The sequence below is a fragment of the Onychostruthus taczanowskii genome, unplaced genomic scaffold (genome assembly GCF_017590055.1).
Source record: "Onychostruthus taczanowskii isolate IOZ18803 unplaced genomic scaffold, ASM1759005v1 scaffold13, whole genome shotgun sequence".
Lineage (NCBI taxonomy): Eukaryota > Metazoa > Chordata > Aves > Passeriformes > Passeridae > Onychostruthus > Onychostruthus taczanowskii.
Window position 1 is genome coordinate 8,203,379 of NW_024498462.1, and position 18,739 is coordinate 8,222,117.

An 18,739-nucleotide genomic window follows, 5' to 3' on the forward strand; every position below is an offset into this window, starting at 1 on the left:
TTTCTCCAGAGACTGGGTGCTTGCCACATATGTTCCACCCTGCCGTGACACATCTGCATGCCTAGCACAAGCTGTGTTCATCATGTTCACTTTCCTGCCGTTGCGAAAGAGCTCATGTTTGGATGCCGTCCTGACTGCTCCTGCAGATGTTTTTTTTTTGCTGTGCTTGTTGAAGGAGGCTGTGTTTTGGGTATGGCACTGCACCCTGGCTAGTGGGGCATCCCAGAGTGCCTGGGGCTGGCATGGCTGAGGGCACAAAGGGACAAGTTTAAGGCACACACAAGTTACTTCAGAGTTCAGTCCTGTACCTCCAGCACAGCAAACATCTCTGCATGCATGTGCTTCCTCCACCATGAATGACCTGCAATATGTGTGGGCAGAGAGATTCAGAGCACAGCCTCAGAGGCATCACCAGGGAATGCAGAACACACAGTAAAACCCAAGTTTAAACAGTAATAATTAAATGCTGGTTCTGTCTCCTCATGGATATATTACATGAACGTGACATCTTTTTATTCCATTGAACACAAGCTCTCCCACACGTTGTTCAAGAGCAATTGTATCTCATATACCCATTACATCTCTGTCTAAATGCATGTAATGATTTTACCATTTCCTTTCCTGTTATAAATGCTTCTTACAGTTGTTTCAAGGAAAGTGTCATTTCTAGAGACAGCCTTGTCTCTGTTCCATTTTAGCTGTCTGTCATGTAGAATTGACAGCTGTGTCAGAGAAGGCACATCTGCACTGTTGAAGTTGCTGATTTTCTTATTTAAATTTACAATACTAGAAGCCAAAAATCACACTGGATCCTGGCTTCCCATAACTGCTTGTCTCACAGAGATGAAGCAGAGCTTTGTGATTTTACATCTGCTTACTCCGAAGAGCTACTGGTTGTCAGAAGGGGATAGGGGGCAAGTTCAGATGTCCCTCATGGCAAGGAAATTAATGCCATGACAATGATCCACTTCCAGATCCCTCTGCTTTGCCCCTGTGAAGTGCTTTGAGGATTAACTGAGTTCTATCCGGAGCTTACAGTGTCAAATCCAGGCTCTGCCTCAGCTGAAGAGGAAGTGGAAAGTAAACATTTGAAAGAGGCAATGAGAGAGGTTGGCTTGCTCCCTATCCTGGGACGCTCTACTCCAGGACCCCACTGATTTCAATAAACAAATCTCAATTTTTACCCATTTTTAAAATTTTCTTTCCCATTTGGGTGATAATGAAAGCTGGCAAACAGGAGGGAGCATCCTCTCTTGGACAGGTTCCTCACTGGATGCTCTGCCACAACCACTGCAATGGGATGACCACTGCACCCAAACCAGAGGAAATGGGATGTTGAAGACAGCAGCCTGGGCTCCTTCTGTAGACAGGTATCTGGTAAGACAGAGCCACGGGAGACTCAAACCCTTCCTGGCAGAGCCATGGGCCACAGGAACAAACCCCTCTCTGGTGCACCCAGCTGGGTCCTGCAGCAGGCAGATGTGAGCAAAGCACATCCCAGGACCTTGTGGAACAGAGCAGCCCTTCCCAACAACAGCAGTCATTTTCCTCCATGGGAAGGAGATTTCAGATGAGATCAGCAAGGCTGCCAGCTTGGAGCAAAGACTTCCAGACCTCCTCAATCCCCACGCCTCAGGTTTCCTGCATTCCTGCCAGGACCACTCAGAATATCCAAAAAGCCTCATTTTCCTAGGGAAACATGAGCAGTTCATTGCTCCCTGGCACCTCTTCACCCTTCAGCCAGGACAAGGGGAGGTGTGAAGGGAAGCCAAGTTGTGGCAGTGAGCTACAGAGTGGCAAGATGATATTCCTGCTCAGAATCGGGCAGGAACTGCCAGAACTCTTGTGCTGAGTGGGTGCCAGCACAAGATTCAGGCCACGTTGACTCCTCAGGGAGAACATGCTGTACCCAACATTTCTTATTGTATATCTTACATAAACAAAACATTTAGCTCACCACCCAGCACTAGCTCCCAATAAAAAAGCCAGTGGCTTTCTCTGCTGAGTACATTGAAGTTGTGTAGTCAAGTCAGCTCAGGGACATACACAGGATGCTCAAAGTTGTCTGAGCAATCAACTAGAGCTAAAAAAGGAAGGCACAAAGAGGCTTTGCTGAGCAGATACATTAGAGACAGACTGACCCATGTAGGAAACCATCCCTTCTATCTCTCCTTGGGGAAAGACCATCTAACAGGTCTAAAAGTGTCCCAGGACATTTTCCCCTCGAAACCCATCAGAATTTCCATGTGGTCCATCACAAAACACCCCTTCCACAGCAGGCTCTCCTCTCCACTGCTGCTGCACCACAGAGCCAAAACCCAGTGGTTGCTCATAAATTCATCTTTCTGCACTTGCAGAGTGCACAGCCCATAGTGACCACACACTCTCCCAAAGTCCCTGCCAAAAGTGTGAGTGGCTCCCAAAGTCCAGGTGGGTGCTGTGGGATGGCCAGGCTGACCTGAGCAGGCCCCAGGCTGCAGGACTCCTGCCTTGGAGAGGGGTTTGCATTTTTTAGGAGACCCTAAGGCAACACAGGGCTTGCAAAGGAGCTTGCAAATATTGGGGTCTGACTGACAGAGGCTGCAGCCCTGCACAACTATCAGAAAAATTTTCAAATAGCAGCAAAATTTTCTCTTGAAAGGAAAAAAGAAGCTTCTAAATTGCAAGGAAAAAACTGCTTAAATTTCCATCCTCATTCTTTTGCTGAAAATCACGAAAAAATAAAGACAATATGTGGAAACTCTGAAACCCCTCCCACACACACATTTTATTTTAAAAGTCCCTCAAAAATCTCATAAGAACTTGAACATGACGGAAGAAATTCTTAGAGCTCAACATTAATCAGTTTGCTCTAAAAATAAAGCAAAACCCTTGATACAGAACCTCCCGTTTCCCCCCTCTTGAGACAGAATTTTTGGGATGTTTCTTTAACCGCACTGCTCAAATTCATGACCTATTAGAGGTACAAGGCAGATCTAGCAAACAAAAATGTCACACTGGGGTCACTAAGTTTGTCACTCTTGCAGAATATGACCTTCAGGGTAGACTTCTTTTGAAACTGCATTTTGAAAGAAAGAATTTTCCTCCCCTCTCAGTTCACCTCACATTTAATACTCTTTTTTTGTTCCCCTGTTTATAGGATAGTGACACTGGGTGCAGCTGTCTCAGCCTCTGCAAGTGGTTATCAATCCCTGCCCTCCACAGCCAACCATGAGTTTGTCCCACTGCAGTGGGAGATGCTGCATTGCTGTTCTCTCCTTGGGAAAGCTTTAGTCTCATTTTCTCTAGTCTCCCACAGCTGTAAATGCAACTGGATTTCAGATTCCTTTAGTATTTCCCTATCAGCATAAGTCTGCACACCAGGGAAAAGGCATGATCCTTGTTAAACACTGCTGGTTTTGAGCAGGTCCAACCTGACATGCAGAGAACATGCAGCCTGTCCTCCTCTCAGGACAGGCACAGCTGTAGCACAGAGCCCAGATGGTGCAGGTCAGCTTTTGATTTGAGATTCCAAAGACACCAATTAATGTCCCACTTGTGTTCTTTACTGACCTGTGTTGTAGCAAAGGTAAAAAGCTTCCACAACCTCTTATTATCCCTCTGAGCTTGCTGCCTTGAGCACCTGGTGATTTTCTAAGTGTGCTGGTTTGTTTTGCTGTAGCACAACTGTGTTGCTGTCCTCATTGCTAAGCAATTAACAGTTTGTCCTTCCAGAAATACCCAACGTCCCAGACACTATTAGCTCCTCGGAACATTTTCAACAAAAACATTCCAGGGGAGCTGCATGAGTAGCTCCACCACTTTCAGGGATGAGCATCTCGCCAGCCACATGCCCCACTAGAGAACACCAGAGTAGGACAGGGAGAGGGGATTACTTATGGTCAGGCCCTGTTCTGGCAAGTTCTGCACAAACTTTTCACCTCACATCACTCTGAGACTCACATTTCTTGTAAAATCCAGTGAAGAAACTTACCCCTACCTACCAGAAGAAACTTACCCCTACCTACCTACCTGCACAGGTTCCCATGGTTTCCAGCCAGTTGGGACTTCCAGGGAGGCTAGCTTGACTCCCAGATCAAAACTGTGGATTCAAGCTTCAAGAGTAACTCTGATATCAGAGACAATTCCCTGAAACTAATGATCTTTGGTCACTCACCCTGGGGAAACCTGCAGGTAATGGTAAAAGGTGCTAACAGACCCCTCGTTTAGACTGAGCCTATCAAAGGGTCCAAGAGGACCAGTACATCTCCAGCAAAATTAAAACTCAAATAAATATCAAAAGCAACCTCAAAATAGAGTCAGCATTTCCCAAATACTTTTTTTTCTCATTCATTCTTGTAGTTAAAATGAGTAAAGTCACATCATGGTTTTGCTTCTGTGTGACAAGACAGTCACTCAGGATCTCTGTATGCAGTACTCCAAATTACATTAGTAATTGACATTTTTCACATCATGGTTTTGCTTCTGGGTGACAAGACAGAGTCACTCAGGATCTCTGTATGCAGTACTCCAAATTACATTAGTAATTGACATTTAAAATGCAAAAGGTCCACACAATCAGCAAGCTCTTGCCAGGAAGGCTGCTATACAGTGTGTGGGGCTCAGCATGCCCACGTAGCAGTGGGACCCTCCATGTTCACTTCCTGCAGCATTTTTGTCACAAGTGACCACACTGAATCAAAGAAAGGACCCTCTGGCCTATGGACATGTTACCTGCTGTGAGAACGGTATAAAAATGTGCACTTTGTGGGTTTTACTTTCCCACAAGGATACCCTCCCACCTTCAGCAGTCTGCAGAACCACGTCTCCACAGATTCTCAGGATCCCAGGCTGAAGCAAGCTGGAAGTATATTTGATGCATTTTACATACATCTCTAGCCATTTATTTTTAAAAAATTAAAATATACAAAATAAATGTCAAAATATTTTCTTACAGGTAGGTACAGAAGTATCTGCACGGCTTTATTTACACAATTCTCTAGAGAGAATCTCTTTTAGAAAATCAGTTTAGGGTACAATACTCAGCACCTATGCAATTGTAGCTATGGTGTAATGGTCCTTCAGCATATTTAGACTTCTTGTGTTACATATAACCCTTGCCTGATCTCAGCCATACAAAAAGCTGATATTTAAAATGTCATCAATACAGCTATTTGTCAGAACCTTCCATCTGTGTGAAACTTGAGTTCTCATGAAAAGGAAGGAGGAATAAATCCCTGTGTACGACAAAAATAGATTCTCCTTCAAACAGCTGGCGAATAAATGGGCACAAAACAAAGGGAAGAGGAGAAAGTAATGTCACCACTGCAGGGACATCCAGCTGCACTGACATCACCCCACAACGTGGCCCAGAGGCTACAGGAAGGACTCAGGTTCCCCCTCTTTGCCCATGGGGGTTTCGGCCTCTCTGAAGCAGCTGCCCCTCCTGGCAGAGGAGCTCTCCCGGTGGCTGCTGAACTGGTGAACTCTCCTCTTGAACAGGCGGTGCAGCTTCTCCTGGAACTGGTTGCCAATGAAGCAGTACAGCAGGGGGTTGATGCAGCTGTTGGCGAAGGCCATGCAGATGCCGAAGGGCAGCGCCGTGTCGATGAGCCCCAGCACCTCACAGCTGTCAATGACGCCCATGTGAGCCAGAGCATTCAAAAACGTCAAAACGTGGAATGGCAGCCAGGAAATCAGGAAGGCCACGACGACAGCAGCCACCAGCTTCAGGACTTTGTCCCTCTTCTGCCTGCTTTTCCCAAACTGCTGTGCCTTAAGCAAGTGGCTCCTGATCCAGATGTAGCAGGTGGTAATCACTGCCAAGGGGATGAAGAAGCCGAGGGTGTTTTTCAGGAAGGCTGTTGCCACAGACCACTGTGCGTAGTTCTCATAAGGAAAGGCCATAATGCAAGCATTGACCTCCAAGCTTTCAACGTAGTGAGTGTCTCGGAAATAAAAAGTTGGGAGGGAGGACAAACAGGCGAGGCCCCACACAACCAATGCTACAAAATAAGCTTGTTGTGGAGTTCTCCTCTGGGAGTGAATAGGGTGGACAATGGCGTGGTACCGGTCCACGCTCATGCATGTGATGAAGAAAATGCTTGCAAACATATTCAGACACAGGACGGAACTGGAGACCTTGCACATGAGAGACCCGAAGAGCCAGTTGTATCCCTGAGCATAGTAGGTGGCCCAGAAGGGGAGGGTGGCCAGGCACAGCAGGTCTGCCATGGCCAGGTTGAAAATGTAGATATTAGCAACTGTCTTGGGGCCAGTGTGACGACAGAGCACCACAACCACCACGCTGTTGCCAACCAAGCCAAGAACAAAAACCGCAGAGAAGAGGGCTGGAATGAGTGAAAACTGATAATCTGAAGAGGTAAGGGGGCAGGGAGGGGATGAGTGCGACACAGCCGATGAGTTTGTCAGTGCTGTAGACAGGATTTGGAGACTTTCCCTGGTGGTGACAACCAGGGAGTAGTTGCTCTGCATGTTGGTGCTGGTGGAAAGGGAGTTTCCTCAGGAAATTCATGGGCTGGCAGCACTTTCCTATCACATTGCTCACCTGCAGATCAGAAACCGTGTGTTAGACATGCACTCTGCAGCTGTCTTAGCTCTGAGATCACACAGACACGATAAAATAAAAAGCATTTGAAGTTACATCAGTAAGCTGAGTGCTGAAATACCAGGCAGCCCTGCTGAACTCCTTACCTCCATCCCACTGACAGAGCACAATTAGCCCTAGGGACGTCACAGCACTTTTTAATTAGCCTGGCAGAGAAGAGAGCAGCTGGGGTTTATCTGTGATTACAGATGGTGCTTTCTGTGGCCAGCAGAGCAGAAGGATTATGGACTCAGGAGCTGGAGACACTTTGGGAGCTTCTGTGACCCAAAGGCCACACTGAAGCTCCTCATGATCCTTTTCTCAGTTTTCTCATGATATTTCCAGCACTCTGAGCAGTTAAAATAATATAAAAGGGCAGGCGTGAAACCAGCCATTAAAAAGGACTATTAGGAAAGCAAGCTGTGATATTTTTTTTTCTTTCTTCCTCAGTTCACAGGGCTGGACACAAAGACACTAAAGGGTCTTTGCAAAATGTCATTCACTGTCAGTGTCCTTCTGACACATATCTGCATCTCCTTCCCTCATGACAGCTTTAATAAGAACAGTAAAAGAGATAATTTCAATGTAGACACAAGCAATATACTCAGTCCTTGCAGGCACTGGATTAAACAGTACTATGTGCCATTAATTTAGAGATATCAGGACTGGATTTCAGTAGGGGAAAATGTAGCTATAAAACAGCTAAAATAAGAGAGTTGACAGGTCTGTCTCTGTTACATTTCAACAGCTCGTGTCTGCACTCTGAGCAGGACATTTTGCAAACTTTAAGACTTTGTAAGTCAATGAAGAAGATATCATGGCCAAGTATTTTATTTTACATACTAGAAAGAGGCAATTCATTTTTAATTAAGTTTTTGTGGACTCAGGCATTTAAGAATTCTCAAGGAACTCTAAAAATAACAGAAATTTTCACCAAGGCTACAGATTTGGGCAATGATCTCTCATTTAACAGAAGGCAACTGATCATTTCAAACATATTTTTCTGTATCAACAGTTTAATGTACAGTTGCTTATCATTTGCTTAATGCAAAATATGCAAGATACTACTTTGGATATACTGAAAAAAATGTAATTTTAAATATGTTGCCTCAACAATGAAAATTCTGCAGGAGAATTTCTGCAGAGTGCTGGTATTTAAAGTCACAAATAGTCGATCATAAGCCCATGTTCTGTATTCAAACAGGTCCTAAACCCAATGAAAGCTTTTTCATTTGGGAACACAAATATCCAGAGAGGGTCTGGAGTCTCATTTCACCCTTATGTCCTGAGCCCTTCACTTTAACACACAGAATGTGAAATCTCAGAATCAATCACAAAGCATTACCTACCTCCCTGACTCCTAGCAGAGGGACCACAGCATAATCACTTGCATTGCATTACAGGGAGCAAGGTTTCATAGACAAACACACTCCCTCCCTCTGGTCCTGAGCAACTGGTGCCTCAAGATCTGCTCTGAGCTGCTCCCTCCTCTTACTGCAGGCACGAGGCATTCCAGCACAGATGGAATCAAATCAATGGAAATTATGTTCTAACAGCAGATAGAAAACCTACCTCTCAAGCCTCACATTTGTCTGGATGCAGCTCCAGAATTCCGTGCTCCTTTTTTCTGTTTTTCTTCTGGTGAGTGTGGCCACCAGCAATCTGCTCTCTCATATCTTCCCTTTTCCACTGGGAGACTTTAACCTACATAACTCCAGAACTGAAATATGAATGCCTGCCAGCTTCTTTTCCTTTTGGAAACAAAACAGTTTGAGAACCCCCCTTTCCAAGGCCACGTGAGCACATGCAGTAAATCAGGAGAGAGCAACAAGACAGCCAGAAAAAAAAGGGGGGGAAAAAAAAAAGGAAATGAAGCAAGCAAGAAAAAGGAAATTCACACAAATATCCCTGTGGTTTTCTACTGCAGCTCTTGGGCCAGGAGGATACACCCACATGCAGCCCCTTTCTGCCCTCCACGTGCACACACAACATGTGGGAGCCTCCATGAAAGGATCCGTGCATCTCTGAGGGCAGCAGGATTCCCGGGCAGTCCGTGGAGTCCTAGCACATTTGAGAATGAAATAGGCTGTTAGTCTTGGCAGAATTGACTATAATGTGAACACAGAGAGACAGAAAGTGGAGGAACATCACTGCATTCACAACAGCACTGCCTGGGTAAGGGGGCTGATCCCATCTCCCAGTCAGAATGGGAGAGCCACTGCCCCATTCCTTGCAAAGACAGGCACACTGCTGGGGCTGAGGAGGGCAGCAGGACAAACCAGGACAAACCAGGACAAATCAGGACAAATCAGGCAGCAGGATGTGGCTGAGAGCAGGCTTGGTTCTGAGGCTGCACTGGGGTAGGACATGACCAAACCGAGCTCATGCCAACTCCCATTCACACAACACAGAGTTTTTACATCTGCTCCTTCCTTGCATCACGTGTGTGCCTGGCCCCAGCCTCCTCTCCCTGGAAGGAGCTCCAAGAGGGCTCCTGGAGGATGAGAACAGGGGCAAAGGAAGCACCCATAGCCTTAACCATTTTGCCCTGATGCCTGGGTGTGATCTCTGCAGCAGCTGCCCATCTACTGGGGGCACGTGTGCTGTGCTCCCCAGCAAGGCTCACAGACAGAGAGCAACCACTGGAGCCCCTGGCAGTGACATATCCCTTTGCCCCTGGATCTCAATCACTAGCCAGCACTGGACCCAAGCTGATCCTATCCTCTGAGCACCAGCACAGCCTTGGGGTGATGTGCATCCACCTGTAGGGAAACCCCAGTGCTTGCCCTTGCTCCAGGAGTGTGCAGCACACCAGAGCCATCACCAGCTCTGCTGATACCAGAGCGACCCGGAGGAAAGGTGGAGAACAGCCTTTTAACAGCATATTCAGGGCAACCAAGGGCTGAGCAGGCTGTGGAGAACAGTCTCACCAGTTTCACCAGAGCCCAGCCATGTCTTTGACCAGTAAAACCTTCAGAGAGTGTTGAAAAAGCTTATCAGCAAACTCATATACACCCATCCCCTGGAGGTGAGTGCTACATTCAAGGCAGAGAGAAGAGTCCTTGGCAGATTTTGTCTTTATCTGCCTCATAATTCAAAGTCCAGTTCTTAGCATTTTCTGTGCTAAAAGGAGACTGAGTTATTTAAAGAAAGGGAATCCCACACAGCATTTCTATTTACCACAGTGCAACGATTTACTGCTTCAAGGCCATGATGACAAAGCAGTCCATGGTCAGGACTGTCAGGCTGCAAGCACACAGAAGAAAGTCATGAGTCCTGCTGCAAAGGAGCAGAGATGCACCTTCTGCCACCAATTCCCCCTGTACAGACCCTGCCTGGGGACTGCTGGCCCACTGGTGAGTGACCTGAGCTGTCTGCACTCACTCTGAACCATATTTATTAATTTTTTTGGTAACAAGATGTGCCAGGACACCCTCAGCCAGGAGTCTTCGCAGCTAGTTGCACACAAACCATTGGCAAAAGGTTTTGCTCCATTCCTCAGCAAACACCCAGTGAAGGAAAAATGCACAAGAGTGTTTATTTTTCTAAAATAACAAACACTCGTTGTTTAGACTTATATAAAGTTTTCCTTGCCACACAACTTTTGATACTTACAGATACTGACTGTGTTTATTCTGTTTTGCCTACAGAATTGAGACTTTAGCAGACAAGAAATGGCCCTAATGCAGGCAGTGCGACGGGGGTCATGGCTCAGGCTGCCCTTTGACAAATCCTGCTTCTGTTCTTTCCCCTGCCAATGCTCAGTGCATCTGATTCTTTATCTGATCCCAAGTCCTCACTGCAAAGTTTCCTCTCACTAATGTAAAAATCCTTCTCTCTTCTATTTCCCCCACCACCTCTTTCTTCCTCTCACTATTTCTGAGCATCTTGTATGGCTGTGAAACAGATGCCCAAGTTGTCCGTGCACAAAACAGCCTCGTGCCATGTAGAGCTGCAGCTGAGCAAATGCCCCCTGAGCTTGTGGGGTGTGTTTTCCACACCAGGCTGGTAAATCCAGCACATGGATCTGCTGCAGCAGAGCCCAGCACACAGCTCAGCACAGGGCAGAGCTTTTTCACTGCTCATCTGGCTGCAAAGTTACAAAAGCTGAGAGTTTTCAACACAAGAGCTGTTTGATTTTAAATTAGTAGAAGCTTGAGGTATCTGGGGGTTGAATTTGGGGAAGGATTTTGAGTACATCTTTTACACCAACTAAAAAAAACCACAGTTCAAGAGGAGCAAGAAATGAGCTGCAGGCCTACATACAGCCCTTAGGTTTGTCTTTCTATCCTCAAGCCTATCAGTCTGTAGAGGTCAAAATGTCACCAGCAGTGTCTAAAAAAAAAAACAACCAAACCTAGAAAACCCCAAACCACCACCACACACAATTAAAATATCACCTTCTGATCAACTGTACAAATGAAAAGGATCCAGGCACTCCAAGCCCTAGGTCTTGGATTTTGCAGGCAAGTGCTGCCACTGTCAGGGATGGAATATTCCAAACAAGCAGCCTGACAGTGCCAGCAGGCTGTCAGAGCCACCTCCTGAGGCTAAACCTTGCCAGCCAGCCAAAGGCTCAGGGTAATGTGAGATCCAGATGCAAACTGTATTCATGGGCTTGATTTGTTCCTTTTAGAGAAAACAAGAGGGAAAAAATCTTTTATAAATGTGCTCCCCAGGATGCATAACCCAACACAGATCACCGTGGCTGTGTGTGGTGTTGATTTACAGCAGGATCCCCTAACTCCCTGGTCTCAGGGCTGGCAGCAGGAGCTGGGGATCCAGCACCAAATGCCAGGGCAATGATGATTTTCATCATGCCAGACCCTGGGATTAGCTGGGATGAAGCATGGTGCTAATAATGCCATGATTGCAGGTTTGATCCCTGCATGGGCTGGAAGAGCTGGACTTGATGATCCTTGTGGGTCCTCTCCAACCCAGAATATTCTGTGATTCTGGTGTGTGCTGTGCCAAACATTCCAGCATTCCATAAACTTTTCTAAGCATTCCCCCTTCCTGCATTTGTTTATTTAAGGGTTTCTTTAGGGATTCATTGCTCAGTCGTGCAAGACTGGGGAATCTAGCTCACCCTTCCCCAGTCCCAGAGCACTCCTTCAGAGAAAGCTGGTTGCTTGCATCCTTCCTGGGGACTCAGGGAAGGGAGCAGTTGTGAGCAGTGACCTTGAAGGCTGAAGGCTGGGGCAGTGAGTCCCATTCCCATCCAGCACCCATGGTTCTTGCTGGGTCACTTCTGGGTCCCAGCACTGTCTCAGGTACTTCTGAAGCATGACCAGTTCTGGCAGTGGCTGTCTGCAAACCCAGTGTTTTGGCTGAGAGCTGCCAGCATTCTCAAAGGCAAAACCTTGGTCAGTGTTTCACCCTCCCTGCTGGAGCCATGATTTCATGTGGAAGAACTAAGCAGGGCTGGGGAAAATGTTGCTTTTTCACTTCACAGCAGCACAGCAGTGACCACAAGAGCCACCCAGACAGGGCCCACCAGATACTCTGGGAGAACAGACCTTCTATGCTGGAAGAGGTCAGTTTTGGAGCAGTTCAGTGAGTGTGACAGAGGCATTTGGGAGGGAAGAGGGATGCCCTTTCCACCTTCAGCATGCAGAAAACTTATCCAAAGCATTTATTTTATGAGAGATGTTTGTGTCCAGCCAACAGCACTGCCAAGATTGAGGTTATCCTCCATGACATTGTTTGTTCAAATTATTGGCTGTAAGCATTTTGCAAGCTACTAAAAGTAGTGAAGAAAACAAGCAGATAAGTGATTTTGAAAACAAGCTGCACCCGTTGCTATTAAAGGCAGGAAATGCACACACCCTGGCACCACTGCCTGTTCTTGGGGCATGCCTGCTCTTGCTGAAGGCAGCAGGACTTGGTCAAAACTCCATCCCTGAGGGCTGCACAGCTCCCAGCCATGCCCCCAGCACAGACAGACCACCAGACTCCAGGGCCTGCCAAAAACAGGCACAGAGCCTTCATGGCCATGGCAGAGCAGCATTTCAGCAACTGAGACCACCACAGGAACCCACAGTCAGCTTTCATAATTTATCATCACAGGTAGTTTTCTCCTCACTTCTCTCAAAGCAGTTGCTGTGATGAGCAGCAGAAGTCAAGACACTGGTGCCCAGAGCTTGTGGGAGAGAGTTCCCTCCTGTCTAACTTCTGCTTTATTTGAACTAATATAGTTGTATATAGCCTGGCATTCAAAGGATGTGGGAGTATGCTTCACATTTCTCTTTAGGGTCTCAAGGTGGTATTTAGGGAGAGTTAGGGCTCTGTGGAAATTTTTATAGAGTTAAATAGCACCCAAAGGGTCTCTTTCCAGAGATCTTTTAAAAATAAAGATCTTCCTCCCTTTGCTATTCTGAACTATAACCACTGCAAACAGCTTTCCCACTTTTTAAGTGCTTTTACTAGAAATTCCTCTTATGTTCCAAGAATACTGAGATACACACGAAAGAGAGTTCACCAGCTAGATAAAGCTTTGGGGGTGTCAGATAATTCCTGACATTTGCACATTCCACATTATTTAATCAATCTTTTAACCAACAAAGCTATTAAGTGATTCTACTAATTCCATCTTCCCCCAACAAAAAGGTTAAAGAATGCAAACATTGCTCTTTTAACTTATTAGACCAGCAAGACCATCCCAAAGTAGATATTTTGACTGCTGCCTCAATCTTCTAAAGATAATTCATCTCCTTAAAATCTACAGTATTAGGCAAGGCTCTTGACATCAGCTACAAACAATTTCTGAAGGGGATGTGCTGGGCTATAAATCCCAGATGTCAGATAAATCAGTGACTGAAAAAAAGACAAAAACACAACCACGGTCATGTGGTGGGTGGAATACATTTTAACAGAAGACCTGCAGTGGTTCAGCTTTTCCATTAAAGCTGGGTGGATGAGCCACCTCAGCCAAACCACATGATGCACTCCAGAAACCCTCCAGGCAGATGGAGGGAGACAATCAGAATCCCTGCACGTGGAGCACAAAGAACTGAGCCTGGAAAAGAGAACCCAAGAGCAGGACACTAATATTGGAACAGCCCATAAAGGGAAAGTTTGCTAAAAATGTAGGTGGAGGAAAAACTGATGTGCCAGTTCTTCTCAAGGAACACATCCTTACCTTGTCTCTGCAGCACCTGGCGTGGCAATGACTGCAGTAGAGATGCTCAGGGAGCTGGAGCAGTGCTGAGCACGGGAGCACTGGGCACTGCAGCACACACAGGACATTCCTGTGGCCACTCTCTTGGACCAGCACTCAGCCCCCAGCAAAGGTTTAGCTCTCCACAGTGCTGAGTGTTGGCACACCACTGCACTGCTTCCACCCCAAGGGCAGCTGCAACCTGGGCTGCCATCAGTAAGTTTGGGCAGCCACAGCCAAAATCCTCTCAAGGCAGCTGCCACCCCACCTCCATGCTTTGTGGAATCCTTACAGGGAGAAACTGGATTTGCCAAACCTGTGACAAAGTGTAAAAATCTGGTCACTTTGATACTTATGGGTTTCCTTGGCCCCATAGGCTCTGAAGCAAGGAAACATTCTGCAGCTGCATGGTCCTGTTCCACCACAGTGTTTGAGTCCAGTAAAGCAACATCTGGCAGCAATGAGCTCCAAGAGCTGCATGCTTTTGGTCTGAAAATTTCCAGTGTGAAATCAAGAAGAGTTACAGACAGCACTGGGCTTTACTAAGAGCTAGAACATGGTAACACTGCTGGAATTACAACCAGAATTACAAGCAGAAATAAAGCCTGTGTAGAATAAAATGGACACAAGAGCAAGAGAGCCATCTTTTTCAGCATGAGCTACAAACTTCAGCTAAAGGCAAAAGTATTCCCAAGCACACAGTGCAGCTCCCTTGTCCTGCACAGAGATCAGCAGAAACCTGTCTCCTTCACAGGGCTGCACTGACAAAGTCATGGAGGGATGGATATTCCAAGCTGTGCTGCATCAGGAGGCAAGAGAAGCCATGGAGACCCCAGCAGCAGGACACCCCTCCGAGGTGATGTCCTCGAAGGAGCAGTCCCAGCTGAGCCAGGAATACAGAAAACAAAGATTCACCCACCAAAACCTTTGGCCTGACCCCAGACACAATCAGTGAGCAGTGCACATTTCCACCTTCCTCTGGGGCTCCCAGGACCAGCCCTGGGCACGGTGCCAGCACTGCTGCTCGTGGTGGAAACCAGATTGTGGCCCCCAGAAACACTGCACCAAAGCCTGTCTAACTAAATAAATGATGTTGTTTACAGCTGGAAGATGGTCTCCATTACACAACATGACCTTCCTAGCCAAGCTTCCAGGGAGAAGTTGTTCTTCAGGGGATTGTTGCTTGAAAAAATGAAGAAGAAAACAGAACTAGCTGAAGCCAACACAGTGATTTAACAGCACAAGAGATATAATCTGCTTCTGCTGAGAAAACAACAGAGCTGCAAACTTGTCCAGGTCACACTTACTGTTGGGCATACTGTATATTTGGGGGTTTAGCCACTGTCTGGACAGAGCTGGCAGAACAGGGGAGAGAAAGAAAACCCAACCTGTAAAACATGAAAAAAAGGAAAAAGCTGAGCCAGACCAAGAAATTAAGAGCAAGGAAATGCACTGGAAGGCAGAGGGCTGACAAAAGGTGCTTCAAGCACATCAGAATACATGAGAACTTCAGCAGAGAGAAGTGAAAAAGGAAAATTTAGAGTGACAAAAACAAGAGCAGCAATTGTGTCACTAATGGCCCATCAGCTGCAAGCTCTGGGTCTGGTCCTCCTGCAGAATGATCAGTCTGGAAATTGCTGATCCCTGGCTGTTGAGTTCATCAGTCAGGCCTCCAAATGCACTTTCCCTTTGCATTGTGGATATGGGATAAAAAACAGGGCAGGGGCAAGGACACAGAATTTTAAGGACCAAAGTCCAGCTGCAGTTGCTCAGTGGCATCTTCAGACCTGCTGGAGACAAGCAGTGCCCTGGCAAGGACAGAGTGCTCTTGGGCTCGGTGTTTCAACCACAGGGACCATTTTTCACCCCTCAGTCCTTATCCCAAGAAGAGGCACTGCCAGGACACAGCACTCCCCTGTGCTTTCCCACAGAAAAATGTCAGAGAAATGTCTCTCATGTCAGAGAACACGAGGCTTGCACAGCTCCTGGCAGACTCCCATTTTACTGCAGGGGCGTCACAGCCATCAGCAAGGGAAATCCCTGAGCCTGAGGCATCTGTCAGTGCGTGCAGCCTCTGTCGAGGTGAGAGCCCTCCCCTCACACCTGGATGGTAGAGCCTCCATCCACTGCCTTTGCTGAAACTCTAACTGGTGAAAATCACAAAAATTCCTCCCAGAATAGTTTTTTTGAGGCAACTGCCAAAAAAAACCTGAGAATGGTGATAACCCATGAGCAGGAGCCTCTCCCAGACAGCTGCCAGGGAAGTCTGTTACCTGTTGCTGTTTGCAGAGGGCAGGAGGTGAGAAAAACCACTATCAGAGCATGATGCTGGGCTGAGAAGTCTCCCTGCCTCTCAGGGCAGCACTTAATCAGCTTTGACGTGCCTAAACTCTTAATCCCCACGGGGCTGCAGCAGGAAGAACCAGCTGATTTATTTTCACTGTGCACAGTCCAACCGACCCTGCCCTGCCCGTGGTTCACCTGCCCAAAAGGTACATGCTCTTCTTCTTGCCTCCTTCTCTACCATCCATCAGGTATTAGATGCTGTGGCTGATGTGTGGCTGGTCATGTTCTTTCTCGTTATATTTATATTTACTTGTGCAGCAAAGGCTGGGCTGAGTCTGAATGTCTCCAATTCATGCCCAAGCATGTGCAAATGTACACCTGAAGAGACCATCCTCTGCAACAGAGCTGGACTGAAAACTCTACCTGGAGAAATTGCACCATCCACCATCTCTCTAAACCTCTCCAACAATTATTTGCGGATTCTCAACACGAACACCTTCAGAAACCTGACTTTCCTTCACAGCCTCTGGCTAGATGGGAACAATCTGACTTTCCTGACCCCAGGAACTTTCCATGCTCTCAGCAGGCTGCAAGAGCTGCACCTCAGCAGGAACTCACGCCTCACCTACCTGCATGCAAACACTTTCAGAGGACTATTGAACCTCATCAGCCTGGATTTGTCCCACTGCAATATCTTTGAAATCCACCCACTTCTATTTTCACACTTGCCTTCTTTAGAAAGGCTTGATTTAGCCTCCAATAACATGAGGTATGTGCCACAAGCCTTTAGGAACCTCTCCAGCCTCACAAGGCTGTCCCTGGAGGGCAATCACATAGAAGCCATCGGCAGAGATTCCCTGAAGGACCTGGAAACCCTGAACGATCTGAATCTCAGGAAGAATCGGATATGGATCATCCAAAGTGGGGCTTTCGCAAAGCTTCTCAGGCTGGGCATGTTAAATTTAGGCCACAACTTCATCACTGATTTGCCTAATCAGCTTTTTGAAGGATTGATCCAGCTCAAGACCATGCACCTTGAAGCCAACAGAATCACTGCTGTCGACTGCACCTTCAGACAGCTGCTCAACTTGAGAAACTTGTACTTGAACAACAACCAGATCTCCTCGATCTCAGACTCTGCCTTTTTATACCTGAACAAGCTGCACTTCCTCCACCTGAGCAAAAACAACCTCAGGTCCCTGCCCGTGCGCTTGTTCTCCCAAGTGACCAGGCTGAGGTACGTGTTCCTGTCCCACAACCCCTGGAGCTGTGACTGCAGCTTGCTCTGGCTCTGGCGCTGGACAGCCGCGCGCCGGGCGGTCATCGAGGGGCTGGACTGCGCCTTCCCGGGCCCTGCCAACACAACAGCACCCCAGCAGCCCCGTCCTGGCCCCCTGGGGGACTGCCCCGTGCCACTGGAGCTGGCCAGCGAGGACAAGTGCAGGCTGGCTGGCACCAGCGTGGCCCCCAGGCCCCCTGCCCTGCCCGGCCAGCTCATCCTGCTGGCACTTGCCTGCCACTTGTGGTGCAATGACAGGGGATGGGGCACCGTGGTGTTTCAGTTATAAAGTGGAGGCTGCTTATTTGAGATTTGTTTATGAACAATGGTTTTAATGACAGGTGGATTTTATATGGAAATAAAGGGGTTTTATGATATGGGAATAAATTATTTCATTTATGGGCAATAATCTGAAATGCCAACATCAACATTCAATGCAAATGCTCACGTTGGCAAGTTCAGGGCTGGGGCTTGTGCTGTGGGGCTGGGAAGCATGTTCCCCTCTGCCCTCCCCACTTCCCAGCTGACCACAGCCAGGTGTGACCTCCCTGGGAAGAGCTGCCTTCCTGTGCCCAGCCCGTACTGGGCAAATTGTCAGTACTGCTGAAACAGGAATAAACTGCACGTGCTCCAGGACATCTGGAGTCCTTAGAAAAGGCCCAGTCCATCAGCCTTGCTGTGAGCACGTGGTACCCTGCCACAGCAGCACATGGGGATCTCTGCTTTGGAATGTAAGACAGTGTTGGAGGTGTGGGCAAAAATACCACCATGTAAAAAACATTTTATCTCTCAGCTGCTCCTCACAGCACTGAACCTCAGCTAATGTGCCCAGCATTTACCCCTGCAAGGAGGTCACTTGCCTCAGGGATGGTCTGTACTCGTTGTATTTCCCTGCATGCAGTCAAAGAGCTCTGTCACAGCACAATTCCAGTGCCACATCCCCAGTCTGCCTCCCAGTCTGCCTCAGGTGCTGGGAGACACAGATCAGCCTCCTCTGTCCTCCCAAATGGAATTTTCCAGTTGTGCAGGTATATTAAAAGCCTTTATCCAGTGTTTACTGGGTCCTCACAGAAGGAAGCAAAGGAATGTGTGCCAGACACACCACATTTGTCCCTGTCCTTAGAGGAATTATCCCAAACTGATAAGAGGTAAGAGAGAAATACACCCTTGCTTAGGGCTGAAAACACACAAACCTGCACAATCTGACATGGGAAACCTGCCATGGAGTGCAGAGCAGGACCAACCTTTGCTGGTACACCATGGAAGGGATGAAGTGGGGCCTCACATGCTGCATCCTCTTTATATTTGTGATTAGGTTTGTGCAAAGCATTTAAAGGTCAATACAATAAATTTTTGCTTACATTGTTTGTGCTGTTTCATCACCTTCACTTTCCTCAGCTTCACATACTTTGAGAAGTGGTGGAAAAAT

The 18,739-nt window shown here is 47.3% G+C and overlaps 2 protein-coding genes across 2 annotated transcripts; one reads left to right on the forward strand and one right to left on the reverse strand.

Annotated features, from left to right (window-relative positions):
* Window positions 1-4,896: 4,896 nt before the first annotated feature.
* AGTR2 (angiotensin II receptor type 2) lies at window positions 4,897-8,363 on the reverse strand. The gene is made up of 2 exons (XM_041396538.1): window positions 8,159-8,363; window positions 4,897-6,547 (listed from the first exon to the last, which is right to left on the reverse strand). The coding sequence occupies exon 2, from the start codon at window positions 6,472-6,474 to the stop codon at window positions 5,356-5,358; it is 1,119 nt and encodes a 372-aa protein (XP_041252472.1). The 5' UTR covers window positions 6,475-6,547; window positions 8,159-8,363; the 3' UTR covers window positions 4,897-5,355.
* Window positions 8,364-16,312: 7,949 nt separating this feature from the next.
* LOC121331911 (nyctalopin-like) lies at window positions 16,313-17,599 on the forward strand. Its single transcript, XM_041396743.1, has one exon. It carries the CDS (start codon window positions 16,313-16,315, stop codon window positions 17,597-17,599), a length of 1,287 nt encoding a protein of 428 aa, XP_041252677.1.
* Window positions 17,600-18,739: the final 1,140 nt, after the last annotated feature.

What these genes read in the sequence shown, in the direction of transcription:
- AGTR2 (XM_041396538.1), bottom strand. Translation starts at nt 6,474, where the DNA reads ATGCAGAGCAACTACTCCCTGGTTGTCACCACCAGGGAAAGTCTCCAA.
- LOC121331911 (XM_041396743.1), top strand. Translation starts at nt 16,313, where the DNA reads ATGTTCTTTCTCGTTATATTTATATTTACTTGTGCAGCAAAGGCTGGG.